General features: G+C 35.5%; 1 protein-coding gene across 3 annotated transcripts in view; it reads right to left on the reverse strand.

Moving 5' to 3' along the window:
- Positions 1 to 20,840, reverse strand: part of LOC136042171 (enhancer of filamentation 1-like) — a 95,929-nt gene extending 75,089 nt beyond the window's left edge. Inside the window, exon 1 of one of the 3 annotated variants that reach the window (XM_065727097.1) lies at positions 20,733 to 20,840. In XM_065727097.1, the coding sequence (XP_065583169.1) occupies positions 20,733 to 20,738 (6 nt within the window). In that variant the 5' untranslated portion in view covers positions 20,739 to 20,840. Of the gene's footprint in view, positions 1 to 6,591; positions 6,719 to 20,732 lie in introns of those variants that run through there. The other 2 variants (XM_065727098.1, XM_065727099.1) reach the window with 2 other exon arrangements.
- Positions 20,841 to 21,119: the final 279 nt, after the last annotated feature.

The following is a 21,119-nucleotide window of genomic DNA, read 5'->3' on the forward strand; positions in this document are numbered from 1 at the left end:
AAAATGAATTTTGATATCAATAGCTACATCAAAAGAATTGCATTTTAATGCTGATTTTAAATATATAAGTTTCATCAAGTTTAGTCTTACCCATCAAAAGTTACGAGCCTGAGAAAATTTGCCTTATTTAGGAAAATAGGGGGAAACACCCCCTAAAAGTCGTAGGATCTTAACGAAAATGACACCATCAGATTCAGCGTATCAGAGAACCCTGCTGTAGAAGTTTCAAGCTCTTATCTACAAAAATGTGGAATTTTCTATTTTTTGCCAGAAGACAAATCACGGGTGCGTGTTTATTTGTTTGTTTTTTTTTGTTTGTTTTTTTTCTTTTCCCCAGGGGTCATCGTATCGACCAAGTGGTCCTAGAATGTTGCAAGAGGGCTCATTCTAACGGAAATGAAAAGTTCTAGTGCCCTTTTTAAGTGACCAAAAAAATTGGAGGGCATCTAGGCCCCCTCCCACGCTCATTTTTTTCCCAAAGTCAACGGATCAAAATTTTGAGATAGCCATTTTGTTCAACATAGTCGAAAACCATAAAAACTATGTCTTTGGGGATGACTTACTCCCCCACAATCCCTGGGGGAGGGGCTGCAAGTTACAAACTTTGACCAGTGTTTACATATAGTAATGGTTATTGGGAAGTGTACAGACGTTTTCAGGGGGATTTTATTTTGCTTGGGGGTGGGGCTGAGGAGAGGGGGCTATGTTGGAGGATCTTTCCTTGGAGGAATCTGTCATGGGGGAAGAAAAATTCAATGAAAAGGGCGCAGGATTCTCAAGCATTACTATAAGAAAACAATGAAAAATAAACATGAAAACGTTTTTTTCAAATGAAAGGAAGAAGTAGCATTGAAACTTAAAACGAACAGAGATTATTAAGCATGTGAGGGGTTCTAAAAATACTTTAGCATAAAGAGTGAGGTATTTAGGAGGAGATAAATACCTTGCTCTTTATGCTAAAGTATTTTTAGTAATTTAAACTATTTATTCTACGGCCTTTCTGATTCAGGGGTCATTCTTAAAGAATTGGGACAAAACTTACGATTTAGTGTAAAGAGCGAGGTATTAACGAGGGTACAAACCCCCTCGTATACATATTAAAAATATAAGGTTATGAAAGTTTGTTACGTAAGTTAATTGTTAAGTTACGTATATTTTTTACTAATAAAAACGTTCGTTAAATATTAAAAGTTCTAGTTGCCTTTTTAAGTAACCGAAAAATTGGAGGGCAACTAGGCCTCCTTCTCCACCCCTTATTTCTCAAAATCGTCTGATCAAAACTAAGAGAAAGCCATTTAGCAAAGAAAAAAGAATTATTATACAAATTTCATTTTAATAATTTATGTGCGGAGAGCCAAAACCAAACATGCATTAATTCAAAAACGTTCAGAAATTAAATAAAAAAAAAAAATAATTTTTTTAGCTGAAAGTAAGGAGCGACATTAAAACTTAAAACGAACAGAAATTACTCCGTATATGAAATGAGTTGTCCCCTCCGCAATCCCTCGCTCTTTATGCTAAAGTTTGACTCTTTGCCACAATTCTACTTTTAAAAAAAAATTAAAAGCTTTAGCGTAAAGAGCGAGGGATTGCGGAGGGGACAACTCATTTCATATACGGAGTAATTTCTGTTCGTTTTAAGTTTTAATGTCGCTCCTTACTTTCAGCTAAAAAAATTATTTTTTTTTTATTTAATTCTAACTCAGAGAGCTGTTGAACAGGGGCGTGATTTCTATGGTACGGGGTTGGGGGAATGCATCATAAACCCCAGTTTGTCCCCCAGATGAAATTTAGTGTCTTCGACATAATTCTACATAATTCTAGCAGCCGCAAAAACTGATCAGTTTTGAAACAGTTCGTAAGTATGTATAGTATATAAGTATTTAAGTATCGTAAGTATATAAATGTATGTAAGTATGTAAGTATCGTAAGTATAAACAGTGTAAGTATGGAGTAACATGGCACAATAGTAATCGAAACCCTAAAAAATGTGATTTTGATATGAATAAATATATTAAAAGAATCGGCTTATTATGCTGATTCCATATACATAAGATACATTAGGTTTAGTGTTACCCATAAAAGGCAAGGAGCATGAGAAAATTAACCTGATTTTCGAAAAAGGGGAAAACACCCCTTAAAAGTAAAAAGATACTTAACGATAATCGCACCATTAGATTCAGCGTATCAGAGAACTCTAATATAGAGGTTTCAAGCTTCTATCTTGTAGAATTTTGCATTTTTCTCAGAAGAAATATCACGGATGTGTGTTTATTTTTTTTCCAGGGGTAATCATATCCAACCAATGGTCCTACAACATGGGGAGGGGGCACTTTTGAACAAAAACTAAAGTTGTAGTGCCCTTTTCAAGAAACAAAAAAGATTATAGGGCAACTACCCCCTCCTACACCCCTTTCCCCCAAATTCGTCCGATGAAAATTATGAGAGAGCCATTTTGTTTAGAATAGTTGAAAATTTTCAGAACTATGGTTTTGGAACTTTGGGGTAACACGAACTGGTGATAACATGACCCCAATCCCCTGGGGATAGGTCTTAAGTCATAAAAATTTCTTATTTTTCATGTATAGTATTTTTTATTGGGAAGAATACAGACATTCTTTGATGGGAGGATTTGTGCTTGGGGTGGGTTTCCATGAGGATAATTTTCCGTGTGAGGGGAAATTGTCGGGGGAAATTTTAAACTTGGGGGTTATGACAGTACTCCTATATGAAACTCTTTTATTCGTCTTATTTATCTTTGCCTACTCAATTTTGCATGTGGAGATGTTCTCCGGGGGAAATTTTCAGCCTGTTTGGACTTTCCGGGAAATAATTCTCTTGGAAGGGAGGATCGCTGGAGTGATCGGAATACCGATTAGAACTTAAAGTCTTTTTCAAATGAAAGTAAACTAAGAAGAATTTTTCAGACCGAAAATTCTGCAATAAACTTTACAGGTGGGGGGTATTTTACAAGGGAGGAACTTTCCACGGAGGACTTTCCCATGAGGGGAGGAAATTTTTATGGAGGGTAAGTCAGATTTACCGCTATTAAAAAAACGATCAGAAATTAAATAAAGAAAACAAGTTTTTTCAATCGAAAGTAAGGAGCAACATTGAAACTCAAAACGAACGGAGATTACTCCGTATATGAATAAGTTGTCCCCCTCCTCAATACCTTGCTCCTAACGGTAAATTTTGACTGTTTGCCCCAATATTTTAAGAACGAATCCTGAAACACAAGGGCTGTTTGATCAGAATAGGAAGCTTTTTTAAAAGTGCTAAAAACTTTAGCGAGAATAGCAAGGCGCTGAGGAGGTATTGAGGAGTGCTAAACTCATAACTTTAATTTTGAGCTCATCTAACTCCTTTTGATTAAATTACTGCCAACCCTGAGTCCATAGCTCTGGTTGAAAGGACATAACATTATGCAACTAACATAATAACATTTGTAGCTTCATTACAGTATGATCTACTTCTAACCATTTCACTCTACTTCTATAATGAACTTTTTGGAGAGAATGAACCTGAAGATATCTTCCTCTCGCAGAGTTAGTTAAAACATAAAAATACAGGCGAATTATATAAAAATTATCGGAAATTGAAAAAATCATGATAAAAATTACGATATTATCAGACTGTTTTGTGTATACACAACTGTGTATATATACCCCGGTTGTTTTTTCAAGAAGAAATAATAAGCCTTAAGTTTTTTCGTTACGCTTTTTGAAGTTTGGGTAAGACCGCGCCGTAATTTTGACTTTTTATACCTTGTGATATTGCCTTCAGACCAACTGATGTTTCCATTGCTGAGTCTTCTTTACACGGCCAGGTAGCAAGCCTCTCGCCTAGCCTTAATTCTTATTAAGGCTGATTATTAATAATTAATTATTATTATTATTATCATAATAATTTTTATATAATAATTAACAATTAAAATTAATTATTAATAATTAATAATATTAATTATGAATTTACAGCAGACCACGCCGTAATTTTGACTTTTTTATACCTTGTGACATTGCCTTCAGACCAACTGATGGCACAAATTCGATGTTTCCGTTGCTGAGCCTTCTTTACACGGCCAGGTAGTAAGCCTCTCGCCTAGCCTTAATTCTTATTAAGGCTGATTATTAATAATTAATAATATTAATTATAAATTTACAGCAGACCGCGCCGTAATTTTGACTTTTTTATACCTTGTGACATTGCCTTCAGACCAACTGATGGCACAAATTCGATGTTTCCGTTGCTGAGTCTTCTTTACACGGCCAGGTAGCAAGCCTCTTGCCTAGCCTTAATTCTTATTAAGGCTGATTATTAATAATTAATTATTATTATTATCTTAATAATTCTTATATAATAATTAACAATTAAAATTAATTATTAATAATTAATAATATTAATTATTAATTTACAGCAGACCGCGCCGTAATTTTAACTTTTTTTTATACCTTTTGACAGTTGGTCTTCAGACCAACTGATGTCACAAATTCGATGTTTCCGTTGCTGAGTCTTCTTTACACGGCCAGGTAGCAAGCCTCTCGCCCAGCCTTGTGGAGGCTAAAACCTAACTCCGGACCCATTTTGCTAAACAGAACATCAACCCAATGTGCTATCACAAAGGGTTGTAATTTGCTATAGGGCAGAAAGCAACTGCTCCCTCCCACCTTAGCTAAAGTTCAGTGTCTTTAAAATCTTGCATCCACAGAAACAGATCAGTTTTCTGTAGTATAGCTTTGCCTTTATGGCTTATTTTTCATTCTTCACAGTCATTTTCACTTGACTTTGGAGAACCGGCACCAGCTTTCCCTCCCCCCTAAGATTTTGACTAAATTGTGTCCCTGCAACCATAGGGTTAAAATAAGAGAATTATATGGGGGAATGTGACATTATGTATGATATTCCATACTCGGGGGAGCTTAGCCTGTCACTTTGACCCCCTACCTTCCCTGCTGAACGCTATGCATGGGATTCAAGTTATTCAAATGAATTTTTAGTATTAGATTGAACTCTAATGAGAACCGTCACGGAGTCTGACTGGGTGCCACGGGAAAAAACATGTCACGTAACAAAGTATAATACTACAGAAAAATGCACTTACATCCTAGCATTAAATAAATTAAAAACAACGAATTGTCTCAAATAAAAGTAAAGAGCTACACTAAAATTAGAACGAACAGAAGTTACTGTATATAAAAGACAGATTGTCACCCCATGAGCCCGCGCTCTTTACGCTAAAGTTTACCATATGTTTTATTGAGAGTATGATCAATATCTACAATATGTTGGACTTGACCGTTAAAAGGCAAGGCTTAGGGAGGCGGTAACCACCACATATATAGGCTAAAATTGGTTTATGTAGGATTTATACTTTGACGTCACTCTTTAGCAGCGGCAAATCTCCACCAATTTTATTAGGGGTGGGGGAGAGGGATCCATATCTGAATAGTCAAGGGGCATGAGATATATAATAAAAACATCGGTAAATATATCACAGTTCATATTATTGACTTACCAATAAAGTGAACAGACCACTCAATGCCTTTTTTTATGCTCTTTACGCATATAATAATCGCTTCTATCGCAAATTCAAATTTAAGCACTTTTTGACCTAATCTAACCTTACTATAAATAGTTTTGGCACTGAGAAAATGTCGTATTATTTTGCCGGAAACGACCGAGAAAAAGGCGCTGAGAAAATGTCGTATTATTTTGACGAAAACGACCTCATACTTCAATTCAAAATTCGTTATTTTTAAGAGCTCAAAAAGGCTTAAATTGAATTTGCAATAGAAGTGGTTATTATATTCGTAAAGAGCATAAAAAAAAGCATCGAATTATGTTCACTTTATTGTGAGTCAATAATATGAGCTGTGGTATATTTACCAAAACATGTTCCACATTATTGGTGGGGGGGCAACTGATCTCCCCCCCCCGATATTCGCTCCTGCTCTTTAGCCTACTTATGAGAAGGGCTGCCATCCTCTCTTAATCTATTATGTACGACAGAAATTAAATAGAAAAGAAAATATTCCATTGGATTCCCGTCAATTGCTTTTTTCCAAACATAGTAATCATTGCCTCACTTCCCTCCCCTTAATGGGGATGGAAATATCCCTAGGATATTTGAAAATTCACTGATTTCGCATTTTTCTTTTCTTTTGAAATTGGCTGTATTTGACAATATCAACCAGCTGTTAACAAGACAGCGTGAAAAAAAAATGTAAAACTACAAAATTAAAAAACTTTCGTAGATAGTCTAGGGCTATATCTAGTGCCATTAAGGAAGGAGGACTGGCCGGTTGGGACGCAATTGTGACGACAGTAAATATCACATTTGAAAATAATATTGAATTGGAAATCGAATGGTATATTCTTTTTTCTATTTGGTTTCTGTCTTACAACCGAAACCGAAATTCATCGTTTCTTAGACCCCCCCCCAGACTCTAGTGTTTTGCCCCAGTCCCAGAATACTTAATGTAGACGCTCTTGTCAAATCTGTGGCACATTATTATATTTAATCAGAAGTAAAACATAATTTTTTTTAGTGTAACCTAAATTTTCGCTCTTCGATACCCCCACCCTATTTACCTCTGCCCAATGCCATGCATATGCTAACTTAAACACGCAGTCTATTCACCTTTATTCTTTAAATTACATCCAATTCAAACTCTCGATGATCTTCTCAACATAACTCTACGAGATCTGAGAACTGACTAAATTAGAGATGCCAAATTTGTATGATAATTAGCGAAGTTGGTCATTAAGATTTCAAAATAGATGGCGGCTTCGTTGGCTGATCTTTTTCTAAACGCTAATTGTAAGAATATAAATTCCAACTTTTCAGGATCAAGCTCTTGAAATTGATATTGCAAAAAAATTTCAAGAGCTGTATGCTTAGATACATATTTTATGCCACGTGTGCAGTGGGCAGCAGCCCATAAGGACTATCACCAACAACATCAAGATAAATTTCAAACACCTGACCTCGACTTCTATGGGGGGATAGGGGTCTCCGACATCTAGTCATCAGGATATATACCAAAAGACACGTTCGATTCCCGACAAAACTTATTTAGGAGTTAAAGCTAATATTCTAGTTAGGCTTTTTTCGGAATCACTGACTGAATCTCTGATCTTGACTAAGCAGAGGACGATAAAGGAAAGTCTTTTCAGAATTTCTTTTTAGGAGTTAAAGTTAACATTCTAGTTAGGCGTTTTCAGAATCTCTGACTGAATCTCTGAGATCGACTAAGCAGAGGACGATAAAGGAAAGTCCCTTCAGAATCTCTTTTTAGGAGTTCAAGTTAATATTCTAGCTAAGCTTTTTCAGAATCACTGACTGAATCTCAGATCTTGACTAAGCAGAGGACGATAAAGGAAAGTCTTTTCAGAATTTCTTTTTAGGAGTTAAAGTTAATATTCTAGTTAGGCGTTTTCAGAATCACTGACTGAATCTCTGAGATCGACTAAGCAGAAGACGTTAAAGGAAAGTCCCTTCAGAATCTCTTTTTAGGAGTCCAAGTTAATATTCTAGCTAGGCTTTTTCAGAATCACTGACTGAATCTCTGATCTTGACTAAGCAGAGGACGATTAAGGCAAGTCTTTTCAGAATTTCTTTTTAGGAGTTAAAGTTAATATTCTAGTTAGGCGTTTTCAGAATCTCTTACTGAATCTCTGAGATCGACTAAGCAGAGGACGATAAAGGAAAGTCCCTTCAGAATCTCTTTTTAGGAGTTAAAGTTAATATTCTAGTTAGGCATTTTCAGAATCACTGACTGAATCTCTGATCTCGACTAAGCAGAAGACGATAAAGGGAAGTCCCTTCCGAATCTCTTTTTGGGTTTTAAAGTTAATATTCTAGTTAGGCGTTTTCTGAATCTCTGACTGAATCTCTTATCTCGACTAAGCAGAGGACGATAAAGGAAAGTCTTTTCAGAATCTCTTTTTAGGAGTTAAAATTAATATTCTAGTTAGACGTTTTTAGAATCTCTGACTGAATCTCTGATCTCGACTAAGCAGAAGGAAAAACCCTTCAGAATCTCTTTTTAGGAGTTAAAGCTAATATTCTAGTTATGCGTTTTCAGAATCACTGACTGAATCTCTGATCTCGACTAAGCAGAAGACGATAATGGAAAGTAGCTTCAGAATCTCTTTTTAGGAGTTAAAGTTACTATTCTAGTTTGATGTTTTCGGAATCTGATTGAATCTCTGATCTCGACTAAGCAGAGGACGACAAAGGAAAGTCCTTTCAGAATCTCTTTTTAGGAGTTAAAGCTAATGTTCTAGTTAGGCATTTTCAGAATCTCTGACTGAATCTCTGATCTCGACTAAGCAGAAGGAAAAACCCTTCAGAATCTCTTTTTAGGAGTTAAAGTTAATATTCTAGTTAGGCATTTTCAGAATCACTGACTGAATCTCTGATCTCGACTAAGCAGAAGACGATAAAGGGAAGTCCCTTCCGAATCTCTTTTTGGGTTTTAAAGTTAATATTCTAGTTAGGCGTTTTCTGAATCTCTGACTGAATCTCTTTTTAGGAGTTAAAATTAATATTCTAGTTAGACGTTTTTAGAATCTCTGACTGAATCTCTGATCTCGACTAAGCAGAAGGAAAAACCCTTCAGAATCTCTTTTTAGGAGTTAAAGCTAATATTCTAGTTATGCGTTTTATGAATCACTGACTGAATCTCTGATCTCGACTAAGCAGAAGACGATAATGGAAAGTAGCTTCAGAATCTCTTTTTAGGAGTTAAAGTTACTATTCTAGTTTGATGTTTTCGGAATCTGATTGAATCTCTGATCTCGACTAAGCAGAGGACGACAAAGGAAAGTCCTTTCAGAATCTCTTTTTAGGAGTTAAAGCTAATGTTCTAGTTAGGCATTTTCAGAATCACTGACTGAATCTCTGATCTCGACTAAGCAGAGGACGACAAAGGAAAGTCCTTTCAGAATCTCTTTTTAGGAGTTAAAGCTAATGTTCTAGTTAGGCATTTTCAGAATCACTGACTGAATCTCTGATCTCGACTAAGCAGAGGACGACAAAGGAAAGTCCTTTCAGAATCTCTTTTTAGGAGTTAAAGCTAATGTTCTAGTTAGGCATTTTCAGAATCACTGACTGAATCTCTGATCTCGACTAAGCAGAGGACGACAAAGGAAAGTCCTTTCAGAATCTCTTTTTAGGAGTTAAAGCTAATGTTCTAGTTAGGCATTTTCAGAATCACTGACTGAATCTCTGATCTCGACTAAGCAGAGGACGACAAAGGAAAGTCCTTTCAGAATCTCTTTTTAGGAGTTAAAGCTAATGTTCTAGTTAGGCATTTTCAGAATCACTGACTGAATCTCTGATCTCGACTAAGCAGAGGACGACAAAGGAAAGTCCTTTCAGAATCTCTTTTTAGGAGTTAAAGCTAATGTTCTAGTTAGGCATTTTCAGAATCACTGACTGAATCTCTGATCTCGACTAAGCAGAGGACGACAAAGGAAAGTCCTTTCAGAATCTCTTTTTAGGAGTTAAAGCTAATGTTCTAGTTAGGCATTTTCAGAATCACTGACTGAATCTCTGATCTCGACTATGCAAAACACGATAAAGGAAAGTCCCTGAATGCTTGAAATCCACAAGCCTAGCAAGAGGGAACGTTACATCGCCAACAATGGTAAAAAATTATAGCCAGGTTTGTAGTTGTGTCTGCATTGTAATTTGAAGTCTTTGTGGTGGGAGGGGGGGGGGGAGGAGTGGGAAAATGAAATATTTTGTTATCAAGCAGAATGCTTGACATACTGGCAGAATTTCACTAAACCTGGCAAAAAAACTATATTTCTGGCTTTGTATGTCACTGCTTGTTCTGACCTCTACAAGGAAAATGCTGTATTTTGATGATCTGCATCCATCAGGAATGTTTATTGCATCTCAATTAAATTTCATATGCATTAGCAACTAGGATACTAATCGTTAGGGGGTATAAAGCAGTGGCATCAGTCTTCTAAAATGCAGCGGGCTGGGGGGGGGGGGGGGGGGGTAAATACATTTTCTAAATCTTTTGGCACAATTTTGTGGTTTTTGTATCTAAAATAATATAAACAGGAATTTTCAATAAAAATACAAAAATCTTATTTTCAAAATCAGGGGGTGGGGGTCAAAACATAAGGTACAAAAATACCCCCTGCTACCCATCTCAATTTTATGGGCACGAGTCCAATTCAGTAGCCCTCACCTCACATGGCCCTTACTCCTAACAGAAGCCATGTGAGGTTTTAGATTTTGTTTCATTATTTGGTTACGGGGTTATCTCAGATCCGTAATGTAAGTGTTTCACAGACCGTCCATAAACGCAGGAAGTCATCCAGACCATCAAGTAAGTAATTAAAGCAGCAACTTTATAGATGCAAAGATCCGCAGAAAGCAGCCCCCCGTGTAACTTTGTTTTATCCCTGCTTCATTCGTAACATTTCTGGAATTATGACGAACAGAAAATTGAATCTAAATAATCGTTTCCCATATAAGCCATGGCTACGTCGGTAGCTTTGTAGCCACGGTTGCCACCTGTAGCAGGAAAGTGCTATTTTAGCATTATTGTAGTCAATTTTTTGACTCTAGCACCGAAAATAGCTGTGTAGCAAGCAAATTTAGGCACTTGCAGCACTTTAGAAACTGACCATGGTGGCAACCCTGTTTATAAAAGTAACCGTATGTGTCATAGTTGCTGCAACACCTCATTACTATTATATCAAACAGTTCGTGGTAACGAACTGTAGTAAGGAGCGACCCGGCTCAATAGTAACCAAAACTCCAAAAAGCAATTTTGATGCCAATAGTTACATCAAAAGAATCGCATTTTAATTATGATTTTAAATATATAAATTTCATCAAGATTAGTCTTACCCGTCGAAAGTTACGAGCCTGAGTAAATTTGCCTCATTTTAGAAAATAGGGGAAAAAAAAACCCTAAAAGTCATACGACCTTAAAAAAAATCTCACCATCAGATTCAGCGTATCAGAAAACCTTATTGTAGAAGTTTCAAGACCCTATCTACAAAAATGTGGAATTTCGCATTTTTTGCCAGAAGACAAATCACGGATGCGTGTTTATTTGTTTTTTTGTTTGTTTTTTCCCCAGGGGTGATCGTATCGACTCAGTGGTCCTAGAATGTCGCGAAGGGGCTCATTCTAACGAAAATCAAAAGTTCTAGTGCCCTTTTTAAGTGACCAAAAAAATTGGAGGGCACCTAGACCCCTTCCCACGATCATTTTTCCCCAAAGTCACCGGATAAAAATTCTGAGATATCCATTTTATTCACCATAGTCGAAAAACGTAATAATTATATCTTTGGGGATGACTTACTCCCCCGCAGTCCCCGTGGGAGGGGCTGCAAGTTACAAACTTTGACCTGTGTTTACATATAGTAATAGTTACTGGGAAGTGTACAGACGTTTTCAGGGGGATTTTTTTGGTTTGGGAGGAGAGCTGAGGGGGGTTACGTGGGAGGATCTTTCCATGGAGGAGCTTCTCATGGGGTAAGAGACTTTCAATGGAGGGGGCACAGGATTTTCTAGCATTATTTAAAAAAACAATGAAAAAATAAATATGAAAAGTTTTTTCTACTGAAAGTGAGGAGAAGCATTAAAACTTAAAACGAACAGAAATTATTACGCATATGAGGGGTTTACCTCCTCGTAATACCTCACTCTTTACGCTAAATTATTTTTAGTAATTTCAACTATTTATTTTACGGCCTTTGTGATTCAGGGGTCATTCTTAAGGAATTGGGACAAAATTTAAGCTTTAGTGTAAATAGCTAGGTATCGACGAGGGATGAGCCCCCTCATATACGAAATAAAAACATACGAATATAGAAGTTCGCTACGTAAGTTAATGCGTAAGTTACGTATATTTTTTACTTATGAAAACGTTAGTAAAAAATTAAAAGTTATAGTTGCCTTTTTAAGTAATAAAAAAACTAGAGGGCAACTAGACCTCCTCTCTCGCTCCTTTTTTCTCAAAATCTTCCAAAGAAAACTATGAAAAAGCCATTTAGCCCAAACAAATTAATATGCAAATTTTGTTTTAATTATTTATGCGCGGAGAGCCAAGATAAAAAAATTCATTAATTTAAAAACGTCCAGAAATTAAACGAAAAAAAAGTTTTTTAAACTGTTTTTTACTGTTTTAAAATGTAGAGTTAAGAAAAAGAGTCAAACTTTAGCGTAAAAAGCGGGGCGTTGAGGAAGAAAAGCCCCATTCATATACGAAGTAATTTCTGTTCGTTTAAGTTTTAGTGTCGCTCCTTACTTTCATTTAAAAGAACTTGTTTTTTTTTGTTTAATTATCTGAGATTAAAAGCTCAGTAAAATCGGTCTGATCTATCAATATCTGTGGCAGGAGAGATCTTTGACTCCATGGTGTTCTAATCCAATACTCACTATCCAAAACCAACCGGGGACGAGAATTGGAGGGGGGCTCAGAGGAGTTGTTTGGCCCCTATGTTTTACTCTCCACCCATTAGGTTTTAAAAAATATTTACTTTTAATAATTTCATTGAAAAAAAATAAAAAGAAAAAATTGCGACAGCACTAGAATTTGAAAAAACCTTTTTTACAACTTTACTAACAACAATTAGACCCCCCCCCCCTCTTTACTGTAATTTAAAAAAGCTCTCAACCCACCAATTTTTGAAAAAAAGAAAATCTTACTTCATGTCTTGATCAAAAAAAAAAAAAAAAAAAAAAAAAAAAATTCCCCGCCCTTATGCATTTCTGTGAATCGACACCCGCCTGAAGCCAGCCTAAATTGTTGAAGGGAAAACCTAAAAGAGAAAATGGTTTCATTGCTAACTTTTGCCTTTTACTGTTTTAAGGCTTCGTCTTTAAAACAATTGAAAAACTCCTTATGTCTACTGTACTTTAATTAAAAAATAAAAACAAAATTGTCATCTCCCTAGATTTTGAAAAATACCGTTTTTTTAATCTTTGTTGAAAACAACTGCAAATTTTTTTTTTGCCCTCCCCACATTATTGTGAATCGGTGCCACCTAAAGCCAGCCTAGATTATGCATAAACAGAAGGAGAGAGAAAAAAGGCTCATTCCTACCAAATCCTTTTCCCATCCTCATCTGTTCTATGTATATTGTGTTGGTTATTGGCTGTTTTTTATTGGTGCCAGATAATCATGCACACCCACTTTCAAGTGAATGTCTGAACTGGTATCAACCAGTTCGTGGTAACGAACTGTAGTAAGGAGCGACCCGGCTCAATAGTAACCGAAACTCTAAAAAAAGAGATTTTAATACCGATGGTTACATCAAAAGAATTGCATATTTATGCTGATTTTAAATATACAAGTTTCATCAAGTTTAGAAAAATAGGGGAAAATACCCTCTAAAAGTAATTGAATCTTAACGAAAATCACACCACCAAATTCAGCGTATCAGAGAACACTACTATAGAAGTTTCAAGCTCCTATCTACAAAAATGTAGAATTTTGTAATTTTTGCCAGAAGACAGATCACGGATGCGCGTTTATTTGTTTTTGTTTTTTGTTGTTTTTTTATCTCCAGGGGTGATCGTATCGACCCAGTAGTCCTACAATGTTGCGAGAGGGCTCATTCTAACGGAAAATAAAAGTTCTAGTGCCCTTTTTAAGTGACCAAGGCACCTAGGCCGCCTCCCACGATTATTTTTCCCCAATGTCACCGGATCAAAATTCAGTGATTGCTATTTTGTTCATCATAGTCTTAATAACTGTCTTTCGGGACGACTTAATCCCCCACAGTCCCCGGGGGAGGGGCTGGAAGTTACAAACTTTGGCCATTGTTTACATATAGTAAGGGTTGATGGGAAGTGTACAGACGTTTTCAGGGGGGCTTTTTCGTGTCGAGGGGAGGTGGGTCGGGGAAGGAGTTACATGGGAGGATCTTTCCATGGGGGAATTTATCATGAGGGATGAGAATTTCTATGAAGGAGCTACAGGATTTTCTAGCATTATTTAAGAAAAGCAATTGGAAAAAAAATCAGCTGGAAGTAAGGGGCAGCATTAAAACCTAAAACGAACAGAAATTTTACATAAATAAGTAGGTCCATATCCTCGACAACACCTCACTCTTTATGCTAAAGTGTTTTTAGTAATTTCAACTATTTATTCTACGACCTTTATGATTCAGGGATCATTCTCAAAGAATTGGGACAAAATTCAAGCTTTAGCGTAAAGAAAGAGGTATTGAAGAGGGGGCGAGCCCCCCCCCCATATATGTAATAAAAATATACAAATATAGAAGTTCGTTACGTAAGTTAATTCGTAAGTTACGTATGTTTACTACTACTAATGAAAATGTTCGTAAAAAAATAAGAAGTTCTAGTTGCCTTTTTAAGTAGCCAAAAATTGGAGGGTAACTAGGCCTCCTCCCCCACTCCCTTTATTACATTAAAATTGTCCGATCAAAACTATGAGAAAGCCATTTAGCCGAAAAAAATGCAAATTTTGTTTTAATTACTCACGTGCAGTGAGCCAAAATCAAAACGAAATCACGATTTCGAAATGAGCAGTGCCCAAATGGACAAATATGAGGTTTTAGAGGGACCAGGAACCCGAGGCCGTCTCCCTCTGTACGTCCCAGGGATGGGTGTGATAAATTTTCTTTTCTTTTTTTAAACACTGCTGTTATTTATCCCTACCCTTCTCTCTCTTTCATTATCTCAAAAATTTCTTCACAAATTACGATTAAACTGATACTCATACCCTAGACCATGCTGCAAAAATGTCAAAGAATATTATCTCTCTTCTTCTGAGAAATCATCTTTCATCCCACTACCATCAACGCAAATTATTAATTTTTCAATTACTTTTGATTGATCATTTCTTAATTAATCATGTTTTAATCACTATCACCCGTCAAGAGGTTTGAAGACTTACAAAAAACCTACACTAGCACGCAAACATCACATGACGTTGCCTGTATAAAAGGTAATATAAAAAAGGTAGATTATTCTCTCACGGATATTATTTTCCTACTGAAATGTTGTTTGTCAAATAACTGTAGATATTTATATAGCCCTATAGTATATAACTTCAATATAAATACATAATTTATATATAAATATATAAACAAATATAAATGTATATACAGTTATATAAAATACTAGCTGTTGGGGTGGCGCTTCGCGCCACCCCAACACCTAGTTGGTGGGGCGCTTCGCGCCCCCCCCCCAAGCCCCCCCACGCGCGTAAGTCGTTACGCGCCATATTAGTTACGCGCCATTGTAGTTGTGTCCCTGTGTCCCACCTGTGAATATAGATAGATTTATATATGTGTTTCAAACTACGTAAAAATTGCGAATATACAACATTCTTGGCTTTCCCACTACTGGGAGCTTTCCGTTTCCAATTGCCAGCAATTGATCTGAAAATGTTTGACCAGAGTCATCGTTTTGCAATCGGACACGCATATTTGTAGTTAATTTTAATATTTTTACGTGTGCCCATAAATTAGAATTTTTCAGGTAAGCATTCATTTCGTCTGCAGGAGTTAAACTACGTAAAAATTGCGAATATACAACATTCTTGGCTTTCCCATTGTCTGTGCATATACAAAGCCTTATGTACTTATAATGACGTCATATACAAACGCTCTTTTTAAAAACAAACAAACATGCATACACACAACTCGTTTTTATATAGATAGATAGATAGATAGATAGATACAATACAAATTAACTGCGTAAAATTTGCGAATATACAACATTCTTCGTTGTCCAATTGTCGCTGCATATAAATAGATTGTCAGGTTTACCGACCCTCGAACATGCAAAGTACAACTGTCCATGGGAAAAACAATCAGTATTAATATCTATACCACATTTTTCTAATGATTGACCTTGAGCTTTGTTAATGGTGATTGCAAATACTAATCGAATTGGGAATTGCAATCTTTTAAATTGAAAAGGCAGATCCGTTGGAATCGTGGGAATGCGAGGAATAAGAACAGCCTCACCCTCAAAAGGCCCTGTCAAGATTGTGGCCTCTATTAGGTTTTCCATTGTTTTTTTTACGGCAAGTCGCGTGCCATTGCAAAGCTTTGGTGGGTTGATATTTCTTAAAAGTATTATTGGTACGCCTATTTTTAGTTGTAGCACGTGTGGTGGAAACCCTGAAAGATCCACGGAATTTAAAAATTCAGATGGATAATTAACCGCTTCATTTGGTTCCAAAACTGTGTCGACTGACTTGTAAAGGACTGCCTGGTCTCGAATCTTGGTCAAAACAATATTGTTGATTTCGTGGACGTCTATATTTTTGGGTGCGAGAATCGCTCTTTCACTTAGCCATTTATTATTTTTATAATTTTTTAGAATATTCGGAAATACTTTTTCAATCAATTCATTTTTGGACGTCACTAAATTACAGAAATCAGCAGGTAGTTGTATACGTCCTGAAATTGAGTCTACTGGGAGCTTTCCGTTTCCAATTAACTTATTTTTAAAGATATATATATATATATATATATATATATATATATATATATATATATATATATATATATATATATATATATATATACATATATATATATATATATATATATATATATATATATATATAAATATATATATATATAAATATATATATATATTTTCTTTTTAGTTTTTTTGTAGTTTTTACCTTTTTTAGTTTTTTTCTTCTTTTGTATTAATGCTAAAGCCAAGGTTCAAACCTGGAGCCTCTCGGACCTAGAACCTGAAACATAACGCTTTACCAACTCAGCTACTTCGGCTTGAATACATTCGTTTTGAGCAGCTTCCTTGGGTGTTGCCATTGTAGGTTCTTCAGTCATTTTACAACGTAAGTTTCTCTTTCAACGGTCTTCTTACAATTAAAAATTTGTCTTTGAATTATATTCTTAAATACCTGTGTCCTGGTCGTCATTTATATTCCCTGTGTCCCGGTCGTTATTTGTGTCCCGGTATCCCAGTCTGTAATTTCTCTTTGAGTGTCCCGGTCGTTATATATATTCCCTCTGTCCCGGTCGTCATTTGTGTCCCGGTCTGTAATTTCTCTTTGAGTATTTTTTCTTTTTAGTATTTTTTAGTTTTTTACATTTTTTCTTTTTTCAGTTTTCTTTTTCTTCTTTATTTTTCAGCTTCACTATGAAATACATATCGCCGAACCTTTGTTTTTTTTAACTAAAATCTGGTAGGCATTGATGACCTTATCCAAGTCAAAATCCCAAACCCAATCATCATCGCTATCATTTTCAGTTTTGATATGTTTTGACTCTCGCTGTCCAGGTGGATCTTCATCTAACTGCGCGGTTTTGCGTTCTTTAGCCTCAAGCCTGTTTCCTTGCTGTTCTTTTGATTCCTCGGCAGGCTTTCTTTTCTGACTTTGTCTATCAGCAGCAAGTTTTTTGGCATAGACTCTTTGAGCATCTTCATCGGCTTTTGCCATTGTAAGTTCATCAGTCATTTTAAACTTAAACATTAATAGATTTCTACGTGAACATATATGTCTTAAATATATTTAATGACGTCACCGTCATAGCAAAAATTACGACAACTAACTTTATGACGTCAGTCGACACAGAAACATGACGTCACCTGACAGACAGACAGACACACAGACAGACAACTTATTTTTATATATATAGATATGAATATATTATATATAAATATATATTTGGTTCAAATTGTATGCTCTTTTTATTCAAAACCAAGAAGACAAAAAACACATAACGACTAAAAGCGTTTTTGACGACAACCATAATGCCTCATCAGAAAAAATACACCTAAAATCTCTTCCAAACATATTTCGTGATCTCTCAAAGAAACTTCGTGTTTTGTAAATGGGGACAAAAACTATCCTTAGGGTTTTCAGACAAACCTAAATGATTTTTCCTGTTGTCCAGCTGCTAGCTAACAATGTTAGCAAAAAGTTTTTTTTTTTTTTAAAGTTGGAAACAGAATTGCAAGCTCACAAAAATTGTTAGCTATTCATCCGCAAAAACTTAATAATTGGGTCGGATGGTCAAAAATACGAGCTTAAAAATAAGAAATGGATCATAGTCAATTTCATGGACTATTTCTGGGCCTATGAGGACCTCAAGAGAAAAAAAAAAGTGAATCCATCAGTCAAGTCATAATTACTGATAAATCTTTCGTCTCGATTTTGACGGAGAAAGTTTTGTCTCCAATTTGCCCAAAAATTGGGTCAAGAAATATAAGCAGTCCTTAATCCTCTCTTGACGACATAAGCATACAATCTGGCTATCTTTCTTTATTCATCACCTTTTTTAGTCATAGCACTTTAAATCCTCCAACGATTATTCGATTTTTTAGAGAAATTCTCTTACAATGTTAATTAACAGTCTTCGTTTGAACGACAGAAACGTTATTGTTGGGAAAATTGTTGAAAAAATAGTTGAAAAAAATTGTCCAACAGTTTTTTTGGACGGCGTTTAAAGGCCTGAATTGGATAGTTTTCAATAAGATCATATAATCATATCCCTTTTTAGGGATAATCCACGTTTTTTCTACAGATAATTGATTTTTATGATGCTCGTTATTTTTGATCGGTAATACTAAACTTATGGAATTTTAAATGATTGAGATCATAATGAAATGCAGATTTTGTTTTAACATTTATTTTGTTTTCATAATTTCTTATTTCAAAGATTCAGTTACTAATGACCTGACTCGTTCTTTACCTACAATCCGCTACCACGAAAAGGTTGATAGCTTTAGTTGGCATTGCGTTTGAGGATATCCATCGGCTAACTTTTTTGAATGCTTAGAGCAAGTCTCTAATCTTAATCATTCAAATGAATGGATTAATCTGGTTAATATACTTAATAGGGTGGTCTTTAATCCAACATAAACTTAGAAGCGTCCAATATTTATTTTATTTTACATATCAGTATTTTCAATAAATGGATAAAGAAAAATTTAAAAAACCTAGAGGGGTAGAATATAATAAGAAAATAATTTCAGGATTTGATAAAAAAAAAAGATTGCCGAGGGTAAAATCAGAAGCCAACGTAAAAGAATCTAATAGTAAAATAGACACAAGATGTTTAGGTAAAAACAAATTAGAACAAAGGACACAATTGTTTCTTTTATTGATTAAATAAAAAAAATAAGTTTCTAAACTGCAAGTAAGGAGCGAAACTAAAACTTCAAATGAACAGAAATTATTCCGTATACGAGAGGGGTTGTCCCCTCATCAACGCCCCACTCTTTACGCTAAAGTTTGACTCTTTCTCACAACTCTACTTTTTAAAACAATAAAAAACTTTAGCGTAAAGATCGAGGCGTTGAAGAGGGGACAACCCTTTTCATATACGGAATAATTTCTGTTCGTTTGAAGTTTTAGTGTCGCTCCTTACTTGCAGTTTAAAAAATTTGTTTTTTCATATAATTCCTGAACGTTTTTGAAAACATTTCATAGCCAATTTTCCCCAAGACGAAAATTTGAGAGCCTCTTAGCCTCCTTCCCCTTTACCCCAAACCTTTTATAAAAATTTCAACTCAGTACCAAAGCTAAAGCGATCAGTCATTTGTGTCCGTTAGTACCTCCTCTTGCCCCTCCCTCAGTCACCCAAAAAACTATTCCTGGAAGTTTCAATTTAATCAAATAGTTGTACTGCAAAACAAGCCAGACATCAGAAATCCCTATAAAATTTGACATGATTTTATTGAAATGTACCAACTTTGATTCTGCAATGGAGAAATACTCGCTTTAGGGTCCAGGTGCCAGTTCCATAATTTCACGTGAATGTTCTCAGGGTAGCCAACATTACCAGTTATTAGTTTTAACAAACGCTTTCCAAAAAAGAAGTTTTTTCAAGAAGGTAAAGAGCCATACTAATTCCTAAAATAAACTGGACTAAAATCATAGGATAAGTCTAACTTAAAGCGAACAGAAGTTACTATGAATGAATAAATGAAACTAAACACGAACAGAATTTAAAATGAATAATCAAATCGAACTTAAAACTAACAGATTTTTTTATACAAGCCAGCGAGCTAAGGCTAAAACAGATTAGCTTATATGATGATTACGCTACATGCCCATAAGGAGATGCGGTGGATCCATTTTTTTCGTTCGTAGAACGTTTCTCCACTCCCTCTTCCAACACAAAAAAAAAACTGAGCCGATAAAACGGCTTTTATGCGTTTATACCCCTCTCCCCGAAGATTCCCATGGATCCCCAGACTCAAATTTGTGTGTGACTATAATAATATTACGACAAAAATAAGCGAAAAGAAAACTCATATTCACTTGTTAATACTGACTGAGTAGCTAAGCCAATCAGTCTGGCATGGATCTTCATTTTAAAAATAAGTGCAGTACTAAATACGCAAAAATAGTGCTAAAATCAGAACTATAGTGCTACAAGTGGCAACCCTGTTTATAGCGACTAAAACATATAAGGATAGTGACTGACGGAATCAAACAAAGAAATTTTTTTTGAGTGTTGGCTTCTTTTCCATCCACAATAAATGCATGGGCGTCACTAGGTTAAAGGGTGAACAATGTCTCCTGGAAAACTTGTCATCTACCTAGAATGATCCTCAGAAGCGAGTGTAATATGAAGTTTGAGAGAAAACGCTACATTTGCCTCCCCTGGACTTACAGTTGCCCTCTTCCAGGAGAAATTCCTAGCTTTGCCCAATAATAGGAATTACCTCATACTTAATAAACACACGAGTTTTCATCTTAAATTTAGAAATAAACTTGGAAGATTACCAACATAAGCAAAATCAATCATATTATCATTCCATTTCAGATCCCTTTGGATCCCACATTAGGAGAAATCTTCAGAAACGTCTCTTCAACTATCGATCAGAGTGTACTGGGATCCCCACAAGTTAGAAGTCACTGAAAGTCTCCATAAGAACACGAAATCGCGCAACTTTCGACAATGGGGAGGATCATAAAATACTATCTCTGGAATCGATGTTTGAATTTATTCCGCAAGCAGATTTTAAAGCCGAATTGAGACCAATTGCTGAGCTTTAAATTTTTGTTTCTTGAAAGTTCGAAAAAGCTGTTGAGAAAAGTGCACTAGAGATAATTATCATCATGGATTCTTTTTTTTATATATAGATAAACTTGTTTCTTGCTATACCTTGG

This window comes from Artemia franciscana, unplaced genomic scaffold (assembly GCF_032884065.1).
Source record: "Artemia franciscana unplaced genomic scaffold, ASM3288406v1 PGA_scaffold_74, whole genome shotgun sequence".
Taxonomy (NCBI): domain Eukaryota; kingdom Metazoa; phylum Arthropoda; class Branchiopoda; order Anostraca; family Artemiidae; genus Artemia; species Artemia franciscana.